This window comes from Leiobunum rupestre, chromosome 1, assembly GCF_980474605.1.
Source record: "Leiobunum rupestre chromosome 1, qqLeiRupe1.1.hap1, whole genome shotgun sequence".
Classification (NCBI taxonomy): domain Eukaryota; kingdom Metazoa; phylum Arthropoda; class Arachnida; order Opiliones; family Sclerosomatidae; genus Leiobunum; species Leiobunum rupestre.
In genome coordinates this window covers 19737342-19760918 of record NC_143384.1, presented here as the reverse complement: position 1 = coordinate 19760918, position 23577 = coordinate 19737342, and the positions used below count along the sequence as shown (strand labels likewise).

The window sequence follows — 23577 nt, the reverse complement described above, 5'->3', positions numbered from 1 at the left end:
AATTGTAGGGGTGAATTTCCGGGTGACCACACGTCAGGGAAGACTCGGGGAATTTGAAAGAAGACCTACAACAGCGTTGCCACGGTACCTGGAAAAGTCGGGGAATTTGAATATTGGTATAAAAATCAGTGAATTTTAAAAATTAGTCTAAAAATCAGGGAAATGTTGGGAATTAAAAAATCAAGTCTAAAAATCAGGGAATTTAAGTTCGTTTTTTTTGTAAAAAAATACAAAATATTGGCACAAATTAAGCCAGGGAAAACTTGGAAAAGTCAGGGAATTTGATTGTAAATTAACTGTGGCAACGCTGTTATTAGGACGTGGAACGGACATATGCCGGTGTGCAACTTGTTTTTTATTTTGTTCTCTCGGTTTACACCTTTCATCCCGCTCTTCCATCTCTTCCTTTCGGATCTCGTTGATGCTATTTTTTTTTTGCCGCTCGTTGTCGCTCGATTCTCTTCCCTGCCGGTGCCTGATGACGGTGATTTGCTACCAACGCGAAGAATATTGGATTGAGCTCAAAGAGCTAGACAAGAGCGGTTATGTAGGCCAGGGCTTAAAATTAGATTTCGACGAGAAACCAAATGTTCGGCGGTTTTTGGAGCCAATATTTCTTATTCTCTTCATTCCCTTTCTATTATTATTTTTTTCTTTCAACTTTCTTTTACAAAGTTTCAAATATGTATCTGTACCTTCGAATTTTGATCTTTTTTAGGCCATTTAAATGTTAGAAATTTTAAGGAAGGGGAAGTTCATAAAGTCGCAAATGTAATGATTTAGGTTTGGGGAAAGTTTATAAATCACGTCATGCTGTAAGGGAAGGTAGGGGTCATTTTTATTTAATGTTATTGGGGGGAGGGAAATTCATAAAGACGCTAATGTGATGCTGTTGTTTTGGGGGCGGGGTGTTTAAATAACGTAACGCTGTAAGGGTTGGTAGGGGTCTTTGTTATTTAACAGGGTTGCCACACGTCAGGGAAAACGGGGAATTTAAAAATGGGCGTAAAAAGTCAGGGAAATGTCAGGGAATTTTAAGAATTGGTAAAAATCCAGGGAAAAGTCGGGGAATTCAATTTTATCTTGACTTTTTTTGAAGGTAATTCAACTCTAGATCTATGACAAATTCCACGATTATCATTTATTTCCTTGAAAGTTTGCCTAATTTTTTCAACATTGCAATAACCTTTTTACTGAAATATAAGTTCATCTAAATTTATTAACTTCTAATAAAAGTAAAATATAAAAGCAAAATTTTGGCCTTAATAAGTCAGGGAAAATCTGTTAAAATTGTCATGGAAAACAGGGAATAGTCAGGAAATTTGAATCTGAAAATTTTGTGGCAACCCTGTTTAATGTTATAGGGGCAGGTGAAATTCATAAAGATGTAAATGTAATTATTTAGGTTTGGGGGACGTTTATAAATAACTTCACGCTGTAAGAGTAAGTAGGGGTCATTGTTATAGGGGCAGGTGAAATTCATGAAGATGTAAATGTGATTTAGGTTTATGGGACGTTTATAAATAACGTCATGCTGTAAGGGAAGGTAGGGGTCATGGGTATTTAATGTTATATTGGCTGGGGAAATTCATAAATAACGTAACGCTGTAATTGTAGGTAGGGTTTTCCTGTTATTTAAAGGGAATATAACCTCGGGTATTAAGTGTGGAACACCAACGTTTGCAGCTCTGGCCGCTCTTGCCTTTGGCGCCACTGTACAGGCAAATTTGAAAAATTTAAGGGGTCTTCCATAAAGATTGTTTTGCAGGTTATATTCCCGGTAAGGTTATAGGGGCAAGTGAAATTCATAAAGTCACAAATGTGATGATTTAGGTTTGTATGACGTTTATAAATAACGTAACGTTGTAAGGGGAAGGTGTTTGTAAAAGTGCTTTAAAATGTCACTCGGTAGGAAGGGGAAATTTCATAAAGACACAAGTGATAAGATGGGGGATTGAGAGGCCATTAAAAAATTACATAACCCAGTAATGGGGGTGTGGTATGTAAAAGTTACAGTGTAGGGTCGCTTAAATGTTACATCACATGTAACATACTGGAACATAGATTATCTATTATTTTAACTTACATTTCTAAAATTTAGTAATAAATTAATAGGTTTAATTTTTTATTTTTTTTTAAATAAATTTTGGGGACTTTTGAGGCGTAAAAAGTTTGGGGACTTTTGCAGGGTTTGCAAAAAACCGGCTTTTTTAAAATTGAAAAATCCAGTATGGTTAAAACCGACTGTAACCGGTGGTTTAAACCGGTTAAAACCATTAATAAAAAATGAACAAATTCCTTATATCAAGCCCTCATTGCTCAAATGTCCCGATTTAAAAATTACGTTTTTGCGCGTGACAGTACCTTTACATTGTGAGGTATAGCAGACTTATTTACCCGCTTTTATACCCTAACATGGCAGCGTATTTTCACGCGCCAAATTAATTTTAAGATACCCTAATTGGTTATATGTTAGCTCTCATTACTTGCGACAAAAAGTGAAGGTTAAGTTTTGTCAATGTTTCTAATTAATTTCTCAATTTTTTTATAAAAAAAAGTGGTTTTAACCATGGATTTTATTTGGTGGATAAATCCGGCTTAAACCAGGGTGGTTTAATCCAGTCTGGCTGGCTCTTGCCAACCCTGGACTTTTGAGTCGTATAATTATTGACTATTAACCAAGAAACCTTGTGAACTTATTATCCAAAGTTTGCAATCGAACATCCCCAACCAAAATATAACCGACAAAATAGAAGAATTTGAACCGAGAAGTTGAACCGATGACAAACCCGGCTGAGTGAGAGTTTACGGCGCGAAAGAATGCGTTTTCTTCTCTTCCATAAATAAAGCGTGTGGGGTACGAGAAGCCTAAAGTCGCCAAAAATTCAAAAAAGGAAAGGGGGGGGATAGCGAACAAACATTCCCTCCCCCTCACGCGCGAGAAGGCGAAGAGAGCACGATGCCCGATGAGCGGCGAAGGGATATTTATCACGTGGTAAACGGGAAGAATTTCCAAAGTTTTAAAAATGCGACCCCCTCACGCCTGCTTGACTTCCTAATTTATGGGCTTCGTGTTTGTTTTCGAAGGAACTGTGTCTCCCGTTGAAGAAATACTTCGAAGGGGTTCATTTTCAGGGTTGCCGTTGTACCTGGAAAAGTCAGGGAATTTTAAAAACTTGTCCAAAGTCAGGGAATTTGATTTTGGTTGCAAATGGAACACGTTTACTAAAATGTGGATTAAAAGGAATATAACCTGCAAAGCAAACTTTATGAAAGACCCCTTCAATTTTTTCAAATTTCCCTGCACAGTGGCGCCAACCATTTTTAAAGTCACAAGCAAAAGAGGCCAGAGCTGAAAACGTTGGTGTTCCACACCAAATACCTGAGGTTATATTCCCTTTAAAGATTAACAAATTTTGTATTAAAATAAGTCGGGGGAAATCTGGAAAAGTCGAGGATTTTAATTTGGGTTGAAAATTGGAAACCTTCACTAAAATATAGGTTAAAAATTTTACAAAATTTTACGTAAAATAAATCGGGATAATCTGGAGAAACCACTTCATTTCAATTTGAAAACACTATAGCGTCCGAGTACAGGGTGACCACATTTAATATATTTTACAAATTTTCGTATATTTCCTATAATTGGACAATTTTCCTATTTTACGATATATTTTTCGTACTTAAATTTGATTTCAATATAGTTTTAAGGCTCGATTGAAGGCGCTCAAAAACAGCCAGTCTTTTACTAAAGCACTAATTTCATTTACTTTAACGGCTGGCTGCTGTGATGTTTTCCTTTAAACGCATTTATTTTTTCTTTATTAAAATTAATCCTATAATTTCCCCTGGACATTCCCATAATTTCCTATATTTACCTATAAATTACTCTTATAATTTCCTATAAAATGACTCTAAATTTCCTATTTTCCTATAAAAAATTGGAGGGTTTCTTATGGTCATTCAGCGATTTGGGTAGATTTGTTCGAATTTCATTCGTCCGAACGGTGGTACCAATGTCCGAATGATCATTTGTCCGAATGCCGGAAAACAGGATCGTATGTCCGAAAACGTATTTCATTTGCCCGAAAAATTTATCACAACTTTTGTTGGTGATTTATTCGTTCAATTTATGTTAACTTTACTGGCGAATTTCATTTGTCCGAATAATCGTTTGTCCGTTTTTTCGAACATTAGGAATTGGTTGTTTTTTTTTAATATTGTTAATATAAGAAAATAGTAACATTAACGTGAACCTAACCTAACCTAACCTAACCTAACCTAAAAAATCCACAACATTCAACCCAATTCCCACTTACTATATCGGCCAAATATACAATATAGCAGCAATTAAGAAAAAACAACTTGAACAAACAACGATATTTACAATGTAGTTTTTTAGTTTTTATTCTTGCACTAAGAAAAATCCAGACAAAAAAAACAGCAATAAGAAATACTAATTTAGCGACAGAATTCGGACAAGTGATGCTACCGATTCGGACGAATGAAACAAACCAGTTGTCCAATTCGAACAATTGAAACATTTGTTATTTCGGCGGTTCGGACGAATGAAATTCGAACAAATGTACCTACCCCTAATTTCCTATAAAAAATTGGTCACCCAGCGAGTAGTAACCGTGCCGCGAATTTAAATTTATCTTGAAAATTTTATGAAATTAGTTTATTTGCCATTTTAGTATAGCTCCTGTTATAAATTATTATTTAACTCTTCTAACGTTTTGGCCATTTGTTTTTAACGTTGCAATAAAAATATACTTTTATAACAAAATATAAGCTAAAGTAAAATCCATTAACTTTGGATAAAAGTAACTTTGAAATAGGGATGCGTCGATATATCGGCCTATTTTTCTAATATCAATATCGGCTTAAGCGAAGCCGATATTGGCCGATACCGATATTAGGAAAATATTTTCAGAAAAACATTTAAAAATAAGAAAATTATCGATTAACTAATGACAATATTTTATTTGATTGGCCACGGACGCCAGACTTCAGAAGCTAGATCATACCTTTTTTTAAGACAGGGGGTTACGATTGTAAACAAATAAAAAACAACGATATTCGATTTGTGATAGAAAATATGTATCACGTTAAATGAAAAGAAACGTATTCGGATACGCTCTTGCAAACTTCTTTTAGTGAAATATTATAAAATGTTATGGCAGTGTACTGAACCGTCTTAATAATAATAATAATAATAATAATAATAATCAGCTATGCTAATACCCATCTAAGTCATCGAGCGACTTTTAAAGCCTTTAATTCAGGTGGCCGGGTTACAATGCGTAGGAGAGTGGTGGTGAGCCAACAGCTCCCTACGCTAACTATTGCCGTTAACCTCAACAAGTTTTTATGGAATTGGAAACCGAAGAGTTCGGGGGAAAACCCCTTAAACCAGTAGGGAGATAACTTGCAACTCAACGCAAGCGAAAGTGCTACAATGATACTGTCATGATAGATCGCCGATATCGGCCACGAATAGCCGATATATCTACCAGGGCCCCCAGAGGTCCTATAATTCCTATAAAAAATGAACATCCTATATTTTAAAAAATGTCCTATAACAACCTATATTTAAAAAAATGTCCTATAACATCCTATATTTTTAGCAAAATCCCCCAAAAGTCCCCTAAAATCCTATAATTTTGATATTTTGCACATTTCAAATCCAGCCACTCAGTTAAATTGCTAGATTTAGCTTTAGAATAAATTCCTATACCAAGTCATTCTAGTCTGTACTTTTGTTATTGTTAACATGGTTAGCTACTAGTATATTTTGTGATTAAATGGTTAAATAGTTACTATTTTTAAGTGAAAATCAAAGATTTATTTATCTAAATATAGATTTTGTTTTTAAATGCATAAAGTTAGTAAATTAAATAGCATATATAGTCCTATAAAATCCTATAATTTAGTAAAAATAGTCCTATAAAGTCCTACATTTTTAGAAATATAATCCTATTTTTCCTATAAAAAAAATTAAGATTTGAGTGGGGGCCCTGATCTACTGTACCCATATCGGTGCATCCCTATTTTTAAAGTAAAAAATTGTCATATTTTTGCCTTGAAAAAGATCAGGGAATTTGAATCTGAAAATATTATATATTATAGTATTTTATATTATTATGTTATCATATTATATATATTTATTACGTCTTACTTTCCTTTGGAAATGTAGGCTTAAATCTTTAAAATATTCTTTCGAAAAACGAAACATCGTATTACAAATATTAAATTTCGAAGTACACGTTGAAAGGTTACATCTAGAGACTTAAGCGACTACCAGAACCCCCGCAAAAAGAAACTTTATGCATTAACTTTTTTTAAATTTTTAAAACTGGCGTTTCAATATCAGCGAAATTATTTAATTCGACTAAAAGCAACGGTACCATATAACCGCTCTAATTACCCATTAACTGATCCACTCTTTCAAGCTCCATTTGAAACCGCACAATACGGTTTCTCTATTCACCCCCACAAACCCTTTGAGGCAATGGACTCCATTGACAACTTTCTCAAAACAGAAACCCGGCGAAATCCAACCGATGAGGATATTCCAATCTCACCTGACCTTCATCCCCGTTAGACTCCCGCACGATCCGTACCCTTTTAGACGCTGCCAACCGCCCCTGTCATTCGCTTTCCCGGAGCACAAAGGGGGAAGCTAGTCGGAATGAGGGGAGGGGGCGAAGGAGATAAAATTTAACTTCTCCCCCTCTCTTCTCCTGAACGGAAGGCGTGCGCGTGCGCCGGGAATTCTAGCCTTCTATTGGCAAGCGGCTCTCAGCTGATACCAGAATCTCGCAGTATTCCTCGGACCATGTCTGCGGCTGTTTTGCCCTACTTTGACGATAATGCCGCCGCTATTAGAATAACGGACCATCGCTTTTCGTGATTGTCCGTTATTCGACGCGTCAAGATGGGACGTCTTGCACTTTTTTTAATTGTTTTTAAACGCGTATTAATTAACGGGTTTTAAAAAATTTTTAATCGCGAACACTTTTATGAAGGTTTTGTGTTCTTTGGAGAAAATGGTCGGGTGTTTGGACTTGTGCTTTCACGTGAGTTGGCATTGTATTTTCTTGCGTTATTTTTTGGTTATATTTGGATGGGTCGTTGAGAGTTGACAGTTGGCCGGTTGGGTTTGCGGTTGTCGTTTTTATTGGGTTGCAATTTTAGGTTGTTGGGTTAATTTGAAGGGTTGCTGGTTTTTAATGCGGTGTTTTGATGTTTGATATTTTATCTTTGGTAATAAATGTATTCTTTTCTTGTTAAGGTTTTTACGTTTGAATCTTTGGTTTAATAATACCAAATGTCTAGTGAGTTTTCGTAAAGGGTTGAAGGGTTGCTGCTTTTTAATGCGGTATTTTGATGTTTCATATTTTCCCTTGGGTATTATTGAATCTGTGGTTTTAATAATACCAATTGTCTAGTGTCAGTTTTTAAGTTTGTTACATTTGAATCTCGTAAATTATAGCAAATTATCTGTTCCATAGTGACATTTTGGGGAAATGAATGGTATCGTTAATCTGAAAAGTAATTGCATTTTTCAATTTTCTAAATAAATATATACATCTTTAAATTTTCTACGTTTTTAAATTTTCTAAATAAACTTATACGTTTTTAATTTTTCTAAACAAACTTATGTTTTAAATTTTTCTAAATAAACTTAAACGATTTTAATTTTTACTAAATAAACATACGATTTTAATTTTTCTAAATAAACTTATACGTTTTTAATTTTTCTAAATGAATTTATACGTAAATTTGTATTTTCTGAAATAAATTTATACGTTTTTAAATTTTCCAAAATAAATTGATCCGTTTTTAAATTTTCTTATGTATTTACATTTTTGAAGCATATATCGTTTTCGAAATGACATTTGCTTTGACGCTTAACTGGTGTTATGTGGTTGTACTTAACAGGAAAAGGTCGAAATTCAGTTTTGGGCTCACATGTGGTATTTAATATTTAATAATGGGACGTTTATAGACTTAATTTTTAACTTGATTCTTAATTGCAGGGAATAGTCAAATATAATTTTAAGAATCATATTTAATTATGGTAGTTTTTAGACTCTTAGAATGGAGGCGTAGATTTGCGAAAAGTTATATTTGTGTTTTGCAAAATTCTCAACTGTCAGTTAGTGAAAATAAAAATAGAATCATTAAGTGGTGGGTTTAAAATGTCCCAGCAAAAAAAAATTCCGTATGGCCATACCTGTCAGGAAAATGTCAAAAACTTTGTCTTAATAAGGGGGTTTGGAAACGCTTCACTCAACGGGCGTGGGTGTCTCCATCTCGGGGGCGAGAGGCGAAAGATAAGTTCACTCGCGCTCAACAAAATGACGGCCACAGAGAAGCTACTCCAACGTCTCACTTAATGACTGAACTCGTCAGGGGTTCTCCCGCTTATAAACACCAAACATGTACAGGGTGTAGGTGCTACGTACTCGTCCTACTCGTCTCGAAAATTATGGCGGGACCGAAAAAAAAACATTATTTTGTAGTGGGGAAATTTATGTTAAAATGCGTTTTGTAGTGCTAATTTATGCGAAAATGGATTTTGCAGTGGTAATTTATGTCAAAAATGGGTTTTACAGTGGTGATTTGTCAAAAATGGGTTTTGTAGTGCTAATTTATGTGAAAAAATGGTTTTGTAGTGCTAATTTATGTGAAAAATACGTTTTTTAGTGATAATTTATGTGAAAAATACGTTTTTTAGTGATAATTTATGTGAAAAATACGGTTTTTAGTGATAATTTATGTGAAAAATACGTTTTTTAGTGATAATTTATGTGAAAAATACGTTTTTTAGTGATAATTTATGTGAAAAATACGTTTTTTAGTGATAATTTATGTGAAAAATACGTTTTTTAGTGATAATTATGTGAAAATGGGTTAATGCTAATTTATGTAAAAAAGGGGTTTGGCAGTATTAATTTATGTCAAAAATGCGTTTTGTAGTGCTAATTTATGTGAAATAAATGTTTAGCAGTGCTGAATTATGTGAAAATGTGTTTTGCAGTGTGTAAATTTGTGATAAAGGTGTTTTATAGTGTAAAAATTAATGAATCAAATTGCGTTTTATAGTGTAAAAATTAACGAATCAAATTTTATTTTGTATCGTGGAAAATTAATGAATCAATTTTTTTTTAAATTTGTTAAAATATATTGACAATTTGTCAATTAATTTCGTAGTTGTGCAGAGCTATCTAAAATCTATGGACATTTCTCTTTGGCTTATTTTCACCAACATTCGGTATAATTTTGAAAAAATGTCGATGCTGACCTTAAAAATGGCGAAGAAGAATAAACTGGGGTGATCTTGACCTTGAAATTTTAAAATTGACTATAATGAAATGAAATTGTCATCCGTTAAGTGAAATTGGCGATATTTAAATGAAATTGGCGAATAATGAAATGAAATTGTCAATCGTTAAGTGAAATTGGTGAATAATGAAATAAAATTGTCACCCGTTAAGTGAAATTGGCGAATAATGAAATGAAATTATGAATCGTTAAGTGAAATTGGCAATATTTAAATGAAATTTTCATCCGTTAAGTGAAATTGGCGAATAATGAAATGCAATTGGTAATAATTTAATATTTTTTTAATTTTAAGGTGTTAAAAAATAGGCGAGGATTTAGACTGATCAGGCGTGCAGGCTTAAGCGAATCATTGGGCCCGCCAGGGTTCAAACAGTCGGAGAATAGTAGAGCGACCTAGACTATACTATCATAGGTAATTAAATAGCGTAACCTTGGAAAACAAAGCGACAGAACTTGGTTGCCCTTGGAGATACAAAGTATACGCGCAACAAACAGAGGAGAGAGAGAGTAGGTTTTCGACCTCGGGCGCTCTAAATGCCATCCCCGTGTAGTCAAAGGGAAAAGGTTATCTCTTCGAAACGCTGCCTGTGACAGCCCAGAATTCTTATTCGTCCCTTTATGACTTTAATAGCACGCTTTTTACCCCTACCCATTGACCTTTAAAGGAACGGCTAGTCAGTGGGTGCTACCCCCCCCCCCCGGGGCCCATACCGGATAAGGTATCTTGCCTGTAAGCCTTCTCAGCCTACCGGAAGTTATCTCTTCGACGTCGGATGTTGCAATATGTACGATATTTTGGTCTTATTTTTAATACGTCTAGTCGTATAACTCTCGCGCGACAATTTGAACCGCATCCATAGGTTGCTTATGGTATATTCCCGTTGGATAAAATCCTATTGGGCCGAATTCTCAATGGATCGAATTAAAAAATATACTTTCCCAATTGATCGAATTCTAATTTTGCAATCCCATTTATTCGAAAAAGTTAATAGAATATTTTTACCTATCCAAATCGAAGTAAATAACGATACCCGAACTGAGAGAAAATAATAATAAAAAAAAATGTTTTGAACATATAAATTAACTCGAATTCCTAACTTGTATGGTTTTCTTGAACGGTTGCTATTCCTGATTAGGTTAGGTGTCATGCTTTCACTTGTGAGCAAACAAAATGTCGGTCGAATGGGATTCGGTTCAATGAGAATCGACCCAATGGGACAAAAACTTGCTTATCCGTGGATAGACTGAAATAATTTTAGTAAAGATAAAAACTGTTAAAAAAGTTATACTTCTTTTTGAATGAACAAAAATTGACAAATAACGGCAAATATCCAATTTCTTTTATTAAAATTTTAAGTAAACTAACCATTGATAAATTTAGAAATTTCAATAAAGGATAAATTATTTAAATAACTCCATTATAAGCATCCATATTCGATTATATTTATTTTATTCAACTTTTTAATTAAAATTAGCTCTGGATAAGTTTAGACATTTTAATCAAGGGTAAAATGTTTCAATAGCTAGATTAGTTTATCAAATTTTTTTTCTGTTATTAAAATGTTAAATAAAGTTAACCGTGTATAAATTTACACATTTAAACCAAGGAAAAATTATTTCAATAACTTAATTATTCCCATTCATATTCTACTAATATTATCCGTTATTAAAATGTTAAAATAAAATTGTCCATGAATAAATTTAAAAATTTCATTCAAGGAAAAATTGTAATAACACAATTATTTGCATTCGGATTTAAATTATTGTTTGCAATTGACAATTTAATCAGATGAATATTGTCTTTAAAATATAAGCGCGTAATAAATTTAATTTATCACAAAAATATTTTAGATAATGCGAATTCCACAAAAGTGAGTACAAACGATGATTTAAAAATTTATCTACTCTATCGTATACCATTTTTATCAATTTATCCATCGATAATATTTATCAAAATCTGGCCCCTATTTTTATTAATTTGGTGAATAAATTAACTAAAATTATCGGTGTTGGTCCATTTGATCGAAAAATATGTGATCGATAGTCGATCATTATACGTTGCAATTGATCGAAATTCCATTTGATCGAATCCCATTTGTCATTTGTTTCATAAGATCGAACCTTCAAATGATCGAATGCTATTTGATCGAATTCAAAAGTATTTATAGTACCAGTTGGTATGTTTTTATTTTACCGAATGTCAATATGAAGTGCAGAAGGAATAATGATGGAATAATTCATTGCTTAAGTGCGGAAGGAATAATGATGGAATAATTCATTGCTTTAACTGTATTAAGCCACAAAGATGAAGAGATTTTTACTTTATACACTATATGATGGAATTTTTTATGACATCGACGATAACGGCCCGTTGTTTTTGATATATATAAATAGGGTTAGGTTAGGTTAGGTTAGGTTGATGTACGCGCGCCGTAGGAGCGTATGCACCGTTGCCTTTTCGATTTACTCCCAAAAACTAGTAGTTTTACCCTACAGTAGCTTTCGATCAAATGGGACCCGTTCGATCATTAGGGAATCGATCAAATAGACTCAAACCAAATTATCTGTAGATAATCGACAAATTTGTCTAAATGCAGCGCCAAGTTTAAGTTGATGATAATATAAAGGAAATATCTTTTATTGAATTTTGTGACTAAATTTTATACAATACTATCGCTTTAGTAGATTTTTTAGATTCTGTACGCTAGTAAAAGTGTAAAACTCTGCTAAAAAATACTCAAACTTTCCGCATTAGCTAAAGTTCGTAAAAACAAAATGGACCATAAAGTCAAGATCCTTTTATGGAGAGGTTTACGCACGGCCCTAAATCTCCATGTAACGAAGCTCTACCCTTTCTCCTAGTGGCGAGAGTGGAAAATGTCCCTTGGTAACGTCGCGCCATCTAAGGCCCGTTAGTGCTAATAATAATCTTTTTAGCGCATAAATTATGAAAGACGGAATAAAGGCTGTACACTGCGATGCGCCATCTATTGAATCTTAACATTTTAATATATTCCAAACCTCTATTTTAATGTCATAATATTATTCTAATAATTATTATATTTATCAAGCCAATTATGTTAAATGGTAAAATAAAACAATTTTAATATAATTTAAATAGTTTTTGGGTACCAGTATAGATGGCGCGAAACGGAGCAGTGAGATTTTTCCACCGACCTGAAACTGACGAACGAGTTGCGCAAAAATCGCTAGAGTAAAAAGATGATAAAGTTGAATAGGTGATTGCAAAACGCATCTCCTAGAAGTGCACTTTTAAAATTCGACAACGCCCGTCTGTAGTGCCATCTAGCGACCAACGAAGCAAACCTCGCCCAGTTCTAGTGGATATTTATAATAATATATCCCTGCCACTTCGAAGCTCGTCGAATTATCTAGCTTTTGGCACTTTCCCGTCTACATTTCTGGTATAAAATTTTGATCATCAGAAATTAACGCGTTATTGGACCGAAAAATATTCTCGGGGCGAAATAAATATTAATGATATCAAACTAATTAACTTTCAAAGTCCCAGGAATTTGCGTGGGAAAGTTCGGACACGCAAAATTCATCAATTATATTAAAACCTTGATGTACTTTAATTAATAATCGATTGACCCCTGAAGGGAAAAGGGAACTCTTGTTTTGAGGTTGATAATATTTCGGGTCGTCGTAGTCCCTGCAAAAGTTTTTGGAAATTGAAAATAGTCCAAAAAGTGACGGAATTGGAAAATAGTCCAAAAGTCTAAATTTGTAAATAGTCCAAAAAGTGGCGGAATTGGAAAATAGTCCAAAAGTCTAAATTTGTAAATAGTCCAAAAGTTGAAATTTTAAAATAGTCCAAAAGTCGAAATTTTAAAATAGTCCAAAAGTTGAAATATTAAAGTAGTCCAAAAGTCGAAATTTTAAAATAGTCCAAAAGTTGAAATTTTAAAATAGTCCAAAAGTCGAAATTTGAAAATAGTCCAAAAGTCGAAATTTGAAAATAATCCGAAAGTCGAAATTTTAAAATAGTCCAAAAGTTGAAATTTGAAAATAATCCGAAAGTCGAAATTTGAAAATAGTCCGAAAGTCTAAATTTGAAAATAGTAGTCCAAAAGTCGAAATTAGTCCAAAGGTCGCGGAGTATCAAAGTCGGGAATTTAATTTTGGTTTCAAATGGAGAACATTTCCAAAAATATAGTTTCCAAATTTCAAAACTGTGGACTTAAAAGAAGTCAGACAAACCCTGTAAAAGTCAGGGAATTTTAATCTGAAAAAAAAAAACTGTGGAAACACTTAGATAGCCAAATTTTCAGCCTTTCGCTCAATAACTTTATTAATAATAAAAAAAAACTAAAAATTAAACATATATTATTTTTTAATTGTTTTTGTTCTAGACTAGTCTAGAGGTTTTAGTTTTACTTTTGGATTCGAGAAAATAAGGCGAAAATGCCGCGAAATTTTAATTTGCGAACAATATTAGGCTAATCATGGATTTAAAGGGAATATAACCCGCAAAGCAATCTTTACGGAAGACCCCTTCAATTTTCCTAATTTCCCTGTACATTTCTAAAGCCAAAGGCAAGAGCGGTCAGAGCTGCAAACGTTGGTATTCCACACCAAATACCTGAGGTTATATTCCCTTTAAAACATTTTCTTTTTTTCGAAACAATACGGGGAAAGGTTTCTAGAAAAAAGGGCCTCCGTAATTTTCTGACTTACAACTCTAAATTTTAATTCATTCGCTTTTGAAAATCACTTAATTTAACTGATTTATTTAAACTTGATTTAAATGAAGTGATTTAAAAAATAATTCATATTCTTATTATAAGCTACTATAAAGCAAGTTGTGGGTCCTGTCTAGTTGCATTCGCTCGCACTAGATGTCGTTAGCGTATAAATAAAAACAAGTTGAGTAAGCATCAAAATCTAGTCTTAAAGTTGTGGCAAATTGGTAGCTTGTCGGGTTGATTGGCTTTTCGGAATCACGTGATTACTAACTTATTCAACACGTCGTTTCGGAAACGCAATATATCGTCTTTCGGCTTAAGTCCCCGTAAGGTGCTGCCACCTAAAAGCGCTTTTAGAAGCATTTTTTTAAACTTAATTTACTTTTTTTTTTATAGAACTGTGACTTGCTTTAATGTATTGAAGAATATGTAAAAATATGACTAGATTGTTTGTAAGTAACCATTTATGCCATCGAAATCTTCCAAATAACTTTTGCAGATTATTTTTATGTGATCTTTGAAACTACCCAACCCCCTTCCGGTGTTACGTAATTCCCAAAATTATTTGACCCACAATCCCTAGGGGATTTGTGTGTATTAGTTTTACGTACTGTGTCCGATGCCGCCGTTGTTAGCACGATTTCAAAATTTAAATCTACATAATATTGTCATATTTGAATTTCGTCCCAATTGATACAGGCGCCATCTAGCTCGTTCGAAAAATTCGGTTTGTCTAAAAATTAATTTAAATTAAAGTGTTATCCTTTCGCTACCTTATTTCCAAAACCAGATAACTCGAAAAATTCGGTTTGTCTAAAAATTAGTTTAAATTAACGTGTTATCGTTTCGCTAGCTTATTTCCCAAACTAGGTAACTCCAAAAAATTATTTTCTGATGAAATTCCTTTAAATTAATCGAGGGGAAGGTGTGTACTTAAATCTTGTTTTGATTTATCCTTTTTCGTTGGGAAACTTTCCTGGTTTGGTAGTTTTGCAAATATAAATCTTGACTACCTGGCGCTAGTAATTTTCTTACTTTACATCACCGACGCCAGGCAATTTTGTAATTTCGAAATTGAGATGCACGTTTACATATATTTGTATTATCAGAAGTATATAAGATTTTTCGTGCGAGAGAAGTATGTACCTATTTTTCTTTAAGGGTCCTAATCTACACTAAAATCAGAATTTGGTCCCTAAAGTACCATGTTTCATGAAATCCAGGGAAACTATCATAGGTTTTCTAATATGTTTATACATCCCTTAAAATCCCTTTTTTATATTGTCACTTAAAAGTCACTTTTTCAAAAATTAGTCACTTAATTTTTTTTTGGATTTTTGCGTTTTTAATATTATTCAAAAATATTTTCTAAACTATTTAAAAACGGAACTGAAATGAACACCTGGTGATTTAGCAAAAAAAAATGATATTTTTTTAAAATCCCGCTAGTTACTAATTCTGTCGCTGGTTCATTTTGGCGCTGCAGCTGCGCTTGGAACGAACCTGAGCATTTGAATTCGTCTGCTTGTGTGTTTTCGAGCGCTAAAGCATTTTTTTAACTTTTATAACCTTGGTTTTTCTTCTTTTTTAGTCACTATTTTTAAAATTGTTAGTCACTTAAATAACTAACTTTTACTGTGTGACTCAGCAACAGGCCTGAATCTGCTCAAGAACTGTTTTAAAAATAGTCAAAGCTGAAAATTAACGATAAAATAGTTCGAACATAGCACACAAGGTAGCGCCACAAGCTCGGTAACATTACTAAATCAATGCCTTCGATATTTCATATTAAATATTGTAGGTTATAAAATTTATAAGAAAATATAAATATAAATTTAGTTCAAATAAAGATATCATATTTTACATTGGTCCCTATTTAGGAAATTCAGGTCCCTATATTGGGACTATTGGTCTATCAGATTTTGGTGGCAACCCTCAAAATATAGCACGTGTATCACTCCACCTAACGAATTAATCCTATTTTTGCAATGGTTTTGTGTTAAGTAAAACGTATTTTGTAAAACCGGTATCAAGCGAAAAACATTAGAAATTTAGAGATAGATACTGGACACGTATACTTTTGATATTACGTAACGCTTAAACTTGTTATTAGTTTTTTAACTGTTTTTTTCATTTGGAATAATCTAATTTAAAGTATTAATTATTTAAACTGGTATTTCCGTAATAACTCTTAACATGATTTATAACAAATAAATCATAATTCTTTATGGCAACATAAATTTCAATTCTATCCGCGATAAAACCTCTTTGAAAATAACCCAACCGTGACAAAATCCATTTAAATTGTTCACTTTCTCTGCGCTGATAAGTTTTAAAAAATCTCTTATCACACAATAAGATAGAAAAAAACTATCTTAACAAAATATTACGGAACACATGTTTTAGCTTCAGAGCAATTATTTATACACCCCCCCTCCCCGGCGCGAGGCACCTGCGAGTTGTACATCCCAGTAAAACAGTAAAACCACTACGTGGGAGCTTGAAGCACCGCCTACCGCACCATTTATGACATTTCTACCCTCCTGGATATATTCAAGTTTTTGAGCATCCCCCCTTCGTCAATTTATCTTAGCAACGTTAAATTACGCTACGACATACTTTCCAATCCCCTAACGATCCAACTTGATACGGACTACTAAAAAGTACCGTAAAATGTCAACGTAACTAGGTAGCGTACGCGGAAAAAGAAACGAATTGTAAATGTTTCTTTAAAGAAGTCGGAAAATTATTTTTTAATTGTACGTGGGTTTAAGAAATTCTGGAATCGCTCAAGGCATTTTTTTTTCTCTTGTAAAATTTGCTTCTACCATAGTGGTTTAATATAACGGTATTTTACTATGGTTTTTTTAAATATATATAAATTAATTTATCACTCTCTTATACTTGATAAGATTGTGGGTTTTTGATGTTTCCTAGAAATGTGCAACTCGATTTCTGTCTTTAGTTAGATTTCGAACGCGCCCCGTTGGAGTGGACGACTGGTGTTCGCTAAAATGATTTTTAAAGAGCCCTTTCAAACCGTTTGGAATACTGGAATATATGAGTCGTCTAAAACCGCCGTAGTTTTCCATAGCGCGAACGAAAACAAATTACTCATTTGATGCGCGTGTCAAATATAAAAACGGTTTTCGCTAGCTGGCGTCTTTAATTTATTTGTGATTTTGTTTCCCCCGTGTCGCCAATATGTTAGCTAACAGGATATTAGCGTCGCCAAGGCTTCAAAGGATTAAGCGGTTCATTGTAAGTGTTATATATATAATTTATTCCTTAAAGATTGGGGTTGAATTTGAATTTGAATCTGTTTTGATCGTATCATTAGTTTGGAGGATAACACTACTAAAATAATTGTTTAATGTAATATAATAATATTATTTAATTATTACGGTTATAAAATTATGAGTAACAGAATATTATCATTGAAGGTATTTAATTTATATTTTCGTTAAAATGTTATTGGGTTGGATTTTAATTTTAATCTGTTTTGATACCACCACTAAAATAATTGTTTAATATAATATAATATAATAATATTATTTAATTATTACGGTTAGAAATATTTAAATTAAGTTTCATTAAAATATTATTTTTTAAGTTTAAATGACAAACATTTCTATTTATTGGGACCTATTTTAAGGATACCGCTGCGAAAATAATTATTTCGTTTATAAAAGCGACTGCTTACATAATATTCTGTATTTAAATTTAATCTCCTTCAAAATTAATAGTTCTGATATTGTGCTATCACTTTTTTAAACTTAATGAGTACTAACTATAAACATAAATGACAATAATATATTTAAATAATATTTTCTTTGAAGTTAATATTTTTGTTATGATTTAATTCTCATTTAGGACTTTTTTTAATTATAAAGTTTTATATGACAATAATTATTTAAATTATTTTCGTGAAAATTAATATTTAAATTGTTGTTCTTTTGGATATAAATTAAGCCATTTAATTTCGTATTTTAATTATTCAAAAAGTAACGTATGTTTAAACCTTAACTTAATTATTCGGTATTAATATGCAAAGTAGTTCATAATTCCTTTGGGATGATGCATAGTGAAGTAGTATAAAGTAGAGGTCTGAATATTTCCCGTTACATTGAAATACGGCCTTATAAAAATTAATGAAGCAAACCAAAAATATGTTTACGTTTACAAAAACCCGCATATTGCTATAAAATGCTTATTGCAAAAGATGTTTTCGACCTTGGGGGGGAATTTAGCGTTTTATCAAAAGATAATCATTTATACGAAGGAAAATCAATCAAAAAAACCACTCTAAACAGCTGATCGCGCATTTTATTTACGTCCTAGTTCCCCCATCGCCTTAGAGATGGCGCCAGCGTCTCTACAAACGGCATTTGAAGGTTATTCCCTGGTTACTTGATACTTCCGTTTATAGGTACCTTCAATGGCATCTCGTGGTTTGTAGAAGTGGTAGGTGAGTCAGTTCCTTCGTCGTAAAAGTAGGAATGTGGGAATTTTTATATTATTACGCATCATGATTGTTCCGTTTTTTGAAGGGGAAATGAACAATTACTCATTTTACAAGCTCGCGGCTTCGTATCTAGAATTATAATCGGGCCTCGGTTTTGTACGTTGTTAATTGACTCATTAGAGTACTGCTAATTTATGCATAAACCGTTAGATAAAGTTTTCTTTCGCGTTTTAATTTATTATAATGACCTTACGAGGTTACGGAGGCGGTTTATTTTGGTTAATTTAAATACATGTACTTTTTTAATTTATAAAGACATTAATTTCGTAAGAAGTTTCGCTTTTTACTTACCATCCCTAAGGCATTTGTGTGTACTATAATCACCTGGTACGTAGCCGCCACCGCCGCCGTTGCCGCCGCCGATTTTGGCATAACTCTTCAGCCGTTAAGGTTAGAATGATAAAGGATACGTCAAATACACTAATACGCGTATAATAAGGGAGAAGACCCTTTTACAGGGATACCGCCATTGTGTGTACATTTTTAATAATCTACTTGTGACTAGATGGCGCCATCAGTTTACAATCCGAAATAACAAAAATGATAATATCCGTGAAAGTCTAATTTAAATTGTGGTTATTTAAAAGCTGAAATTTTGTATAACTATATTTTCTAAAATATTTTATGTAAACTTTCAGCTTGAAATAGCACTTAAATTATATAATAAATAAAAAAAATTATTTTATTTTTTCAAATTTTTCGCCAAAATATACACGCTGGTGTCATCTAGTGTAGAAATACGAAATTAAAATTTTATACTCGATCGCGGTTTGTAAAGGTTTGTTTCCCTGTATGTAATCAAAGCTAATTACGAACCCTCGATAGCCCAATATTTCTTTTCGCGCCAGATTGCCCAGAACTTTAATAAAGCCCATATTGGTGATTTTTAACTTTTTTACAGAACTCTTCACCCCATGGAGTTATAAAAGTAAATGATACATCAATCGATAGAAAATTTCCCCCCCCTTCCTGGAAATTAAAATCATTTCTAATTTCGTTCATGGATTATTTTTTGATTTCTTATATTTTACATAACTTTCCGACCTGTCAGAATGTTGATTTATGCATCAATCGGTAGGGAAATTCGAATCCTCGCTGCCCTAGGATATTCGCAATCGGGTGCCTAAAACTTGGTTGAATGGGACATTTTTTTTAAAAATTACGGTGTGGTTAAGTAAAATTGGCTTAGGCTGTTGTATCGCGCTTATAAAGTAAATATACAGGGTGATTGAAATATTTTTTCTCTATGGTTATTAAAAATTTGTCTTGGGTTGTTGGCTGATTTAAATAATTAATGTTTTCAAAAAAATCATTGATTTTAAAAACATTTTTATATAGTATTTTTGAAAAAGAAAAAACCTCGCCAATTGCTAAAATTTGGGTTTAAATATAATCTTTCTTGTACTTACCACCTAATGTTCAGGGTTGCCACACGTCAGGGAAAACATGGAAATCAGGGAAAAGTCGGGGAATTTAAAAATGGGCCTAAAAAGTCAGGGAAATGTCAGGGAATTTTAAGAATTGGTAAAAATTCAGGGAAAAGTCAGGGAATTCAATTTTATCTTGGCACTTTTTGAAGGTAATTCAAATCTAGATCTATGACAAATTCTATGATTATCATTTATTTCCTTGAATGTTTTGCTAATTTTTTCAACATTGCAATCTTAATTTATTAACTTCTGATAAAAGTAAAATATAAAAGAAAAATTTTGGCCTTAATAAGTCAGGGAAAATCTGTTAAAATTGTCAGGGAAAATAGGGAATAGTCAGGGAATTTGAATCTGAAAATTTGGTGGCAACCCTGATGTTGCATTGGATTCTACCTGTGGGTGTAGAGTCCGGCGAATTTTATTTGTTAAGTACCAAAATAGGTTTTAAAAAATTAAAAACCTCTATATGATTATTATCTTAAATTTTATAAATTAATTATACATATATATAGATTAAGTCTTTTTAAAATTTAAACATTTGTTTTAGGTAAAATTATGATACTAAATTATATAACACTTGGAAATTTTAATCAAAATCAAGAAAAATCAAATTTAAATAAAAAAAGATTAAAGCCCAGTTCACACTATACAATTAATTGGACCACTTAATTGTAAGCAAGAAAATTGTACAGTGTGAACAGAAAAAGTTGGAACAATGGTTACAATTTTATTGTTCACACTATTCAATTTTCTTGCTTACAATTAGTTGGTTTCAATTAAGTGGTCCAATTAATTGTATAGTGTGAACTGGGCTTTATTTGATTTTGTTAATCAAAATTGACAAACCCTGTTGTAGAGGGTGATTTAAATATTGTTTCTCTATGGTAACGTTGTTCTTCTTGAGATATTAATCTCTTAGGACCTGGTAATTGAGGGTGGTTCGGAAAGAGCTCCCCTTTTTTGTAATTTGGTTTATTAATCTTCCATCTCTAACGCCATTTCACTGTTATGTGGTTTATTTTCTCCTGTTCTACGACCGAGGAGTGTACCCGAGGTGTAAATCACCGATTTTGATGAAACTCGGGGGGTATGTAGACCTTGGGGTAACATGAATTTTCGCCAAGGGAAAAGTTACGCTGGCCTTCCGTTTTGCTATGGCAACCGAAAATGTTTTTGACAACATAAAATGAAAAAATCTACATTTAAAAAAGCATGGGATTTTCTCGGTTTCACAGGGGGGGTACCCTGTGGAAATTTTTGAAAACACAAAAAAAAAAAGTAAAGTTTAAATTTCAACTAAAATGCTAAATTTGAATAATTTTTGGTGAAATTCGTCAAGTAAATGTAGATTTTTTTCATTTTAAGTTGTCAAAAACATTTTCGGTTGCCATAGCAAAACGGAAGCCCAGCGTAACGTTTCCCTTGGCGAAAATTCATGTTACCCCAAGGTCTTCATACCCCCCCGAGTTTCATCAAAATCGATGATTTACACCTCGGGTACACTCCTCGTTAGTGTACTCTTTTTACCCTAAAAAGTTTAATTCCCCTGTTCCGGGGATGAGAATTACTCCGGCCCATAAACTATTCGCTTGTTCCGGAGTATTAGGGCTACTCTTTTTACTCCTTCTGAAAAGGTGTAAAGGAGTAAATCGGATTTGGCCGTCTGTTATCCAGAATTTATCCGCTAAAAAGGCCACTGGCAGCCATTTTGGAAAAAGGTTTTTATTCCGACTCGAACTATTCGCCGCCACAGAATCGGAGTAAAATGGCGTCATAGCCTTACTCTTCTTACCCTACTCCGAAATCCCGGAACAAGCGAAAACAAACCACCTATTACATTATCGTTGGCCGCGAATTTGAGCTTCTGGGGGTGTTTTCCCGTACGTGGCCAACGTCGAAAACCGGATAGCTTAAATTGTGTTAATTTGCATTGCTTAGTCTTACTTTTTGCGGTTATTATCTGTGGAAATATTTATTGAGGAAGAGTTGTAATTTATTTTTGACAGGCTGATTTACTGGTTGAGTGGGATATTTTGAAGAAAGCGCTCATTTTGGTTAAAGGTCATCTTAGACTGTTACAGGGACGGTCCGGCCCGGGGAAAAAGTAAAAAGAACAAGCATCGACGCACTCTAGCGGTACTCGCGGGCATAACAGGAAATGCTTGTATAGGCTGGTGATTCAAAATAAGCGGGGGAGTAAAATAGGGCAAGAAGCTTCCTTGGAATTTAAAAGTTGAACCACAAGATTACCATGCGGTGCTAATATTTTAGTCTATTAAATGAATCGTCGTAAAAATTTAGAATGTCGAGCTTTTTCGATCGTACAAATAGTAAAATATTCTGCTTACCGTCTGAAAGCAATTCCCAAATTTGTTACGGTAATTATTATTATTATTCATAAATATAAATGATTGTACCAAGGCTTAATAGTTGTTTACCTTTTTTTGATGATGAAAAATTTCCGAGATAATTTCGAATCTATCTTAGAATCAGAGGTGGAAAAAATATCATTTAACTATACCAATTATACTAAAATAATAATTAAAATTATAGTTATTTAACGTGATAACATGGATGGTTATGAGATACGTTTTGAGGTTTCCTTTGTAAACAACAATCTGAAAATTCAAATCACAACCGCTAAAACCGTTAAAAATCTGTTTCCTGTTTATGACGTTTGAATCACTAGGCTAAAAATATTTGCCTGGCAACGCTGCTGAACGCGTTAACACTTTTTTTCGAGGTCTTTATAGAGAAATGTTATAGATCTGGGCCGTCCCTGTGGTTATATTGCGTTTATCAAATTAATTCGCAGGGCGTTTGATTTTTCCATCTTAATGAATAAGGTGATTGATAAATCGCCGTCCCAGATGTCCTATAATTCACATAAAATACTAAATTTTCCAAAATGTCCTATAACATAAAATAAATAAAGGCTCTTGTATTTGGAAAAATGTTATGTCAATTGGTGTTGTAGAATTTTTTTCTCGAAAACTAAAAATTATACCTCGACATTATCTAGTAAATCACGGATGGGAAATTCGAAAAAATGTATTGAAATATTTTTAAAAATTGAGTAACAAGGAAAGGTCAAATGTCAAATGATTCAATTTGAATTTTAAATAAATAACGGTTCAAAGTAGAATGTTCTAGATTTTTAATTGAAAGGAACGCCAAAATGTCTTAATAATAACTTTATTTTGGTTAGAATAGGACTATTATATCAAAAGATATGAATTTTTGACTTTAAAGGCCATGGTCACTTTTTTCAATTTTTGGCCACATTTGGTATCAAATATCTCCAAAACCGTTTATAATTCATTTAAAATAATTTGTAAGTCGGCTTTTTGGCGCAAAATTACCCTCTAAACCAAATTTTAGTGAACAAATTAAAAAAAAATGGTTGATTTTCACTAGATGGATTGAAGAACTGTGATAGGGGACAATTAAATACTTATTAAAGAACTGGTTAAAATTAAATGCTTAAATATAAAGTAATAAATTAAAGTATTTAATAATTTAATTTTATTGTGGACTCTGCGTTTAATGACAAATTTAA

The 23577-nt window shown here is 32.8% G+C and overlaps 1 protein-coding gene across 3 annotated transcripts in view; it reads left to right on the top strand.

Annotated features, from left to right (window-relative positions):
* The window catches only part of LOC149961275 (uncharacterized), a 90567-nt gene that overhangs the window by 10058 nt on the left and 56932 nt on the right, over positions 1 to 23577 (top strand). Inside the window, exon 1 of one of the 3 annotated variants that reach the window (XM_090176435.1) lies at positions 7011 to 7082. The exons of 1 other annotated variant lie outside the window; for it this stretch is intronic. In XM_090176435.1, coding sequence (XP_090032561.1) covers positions 7026 to 7082 — 57 coding nt within the window. In that variant the 5' untranslated portion in view covers positions 7011 to 7025. Of the gene's footprint in view, positions 1 to 7010; positions 7083 to 17133; positions 17325 to 23577 lie in introns of those variants that run through there. One more of the 3 variants, XM_090176431.1, reaches the window with a different exon arrangement.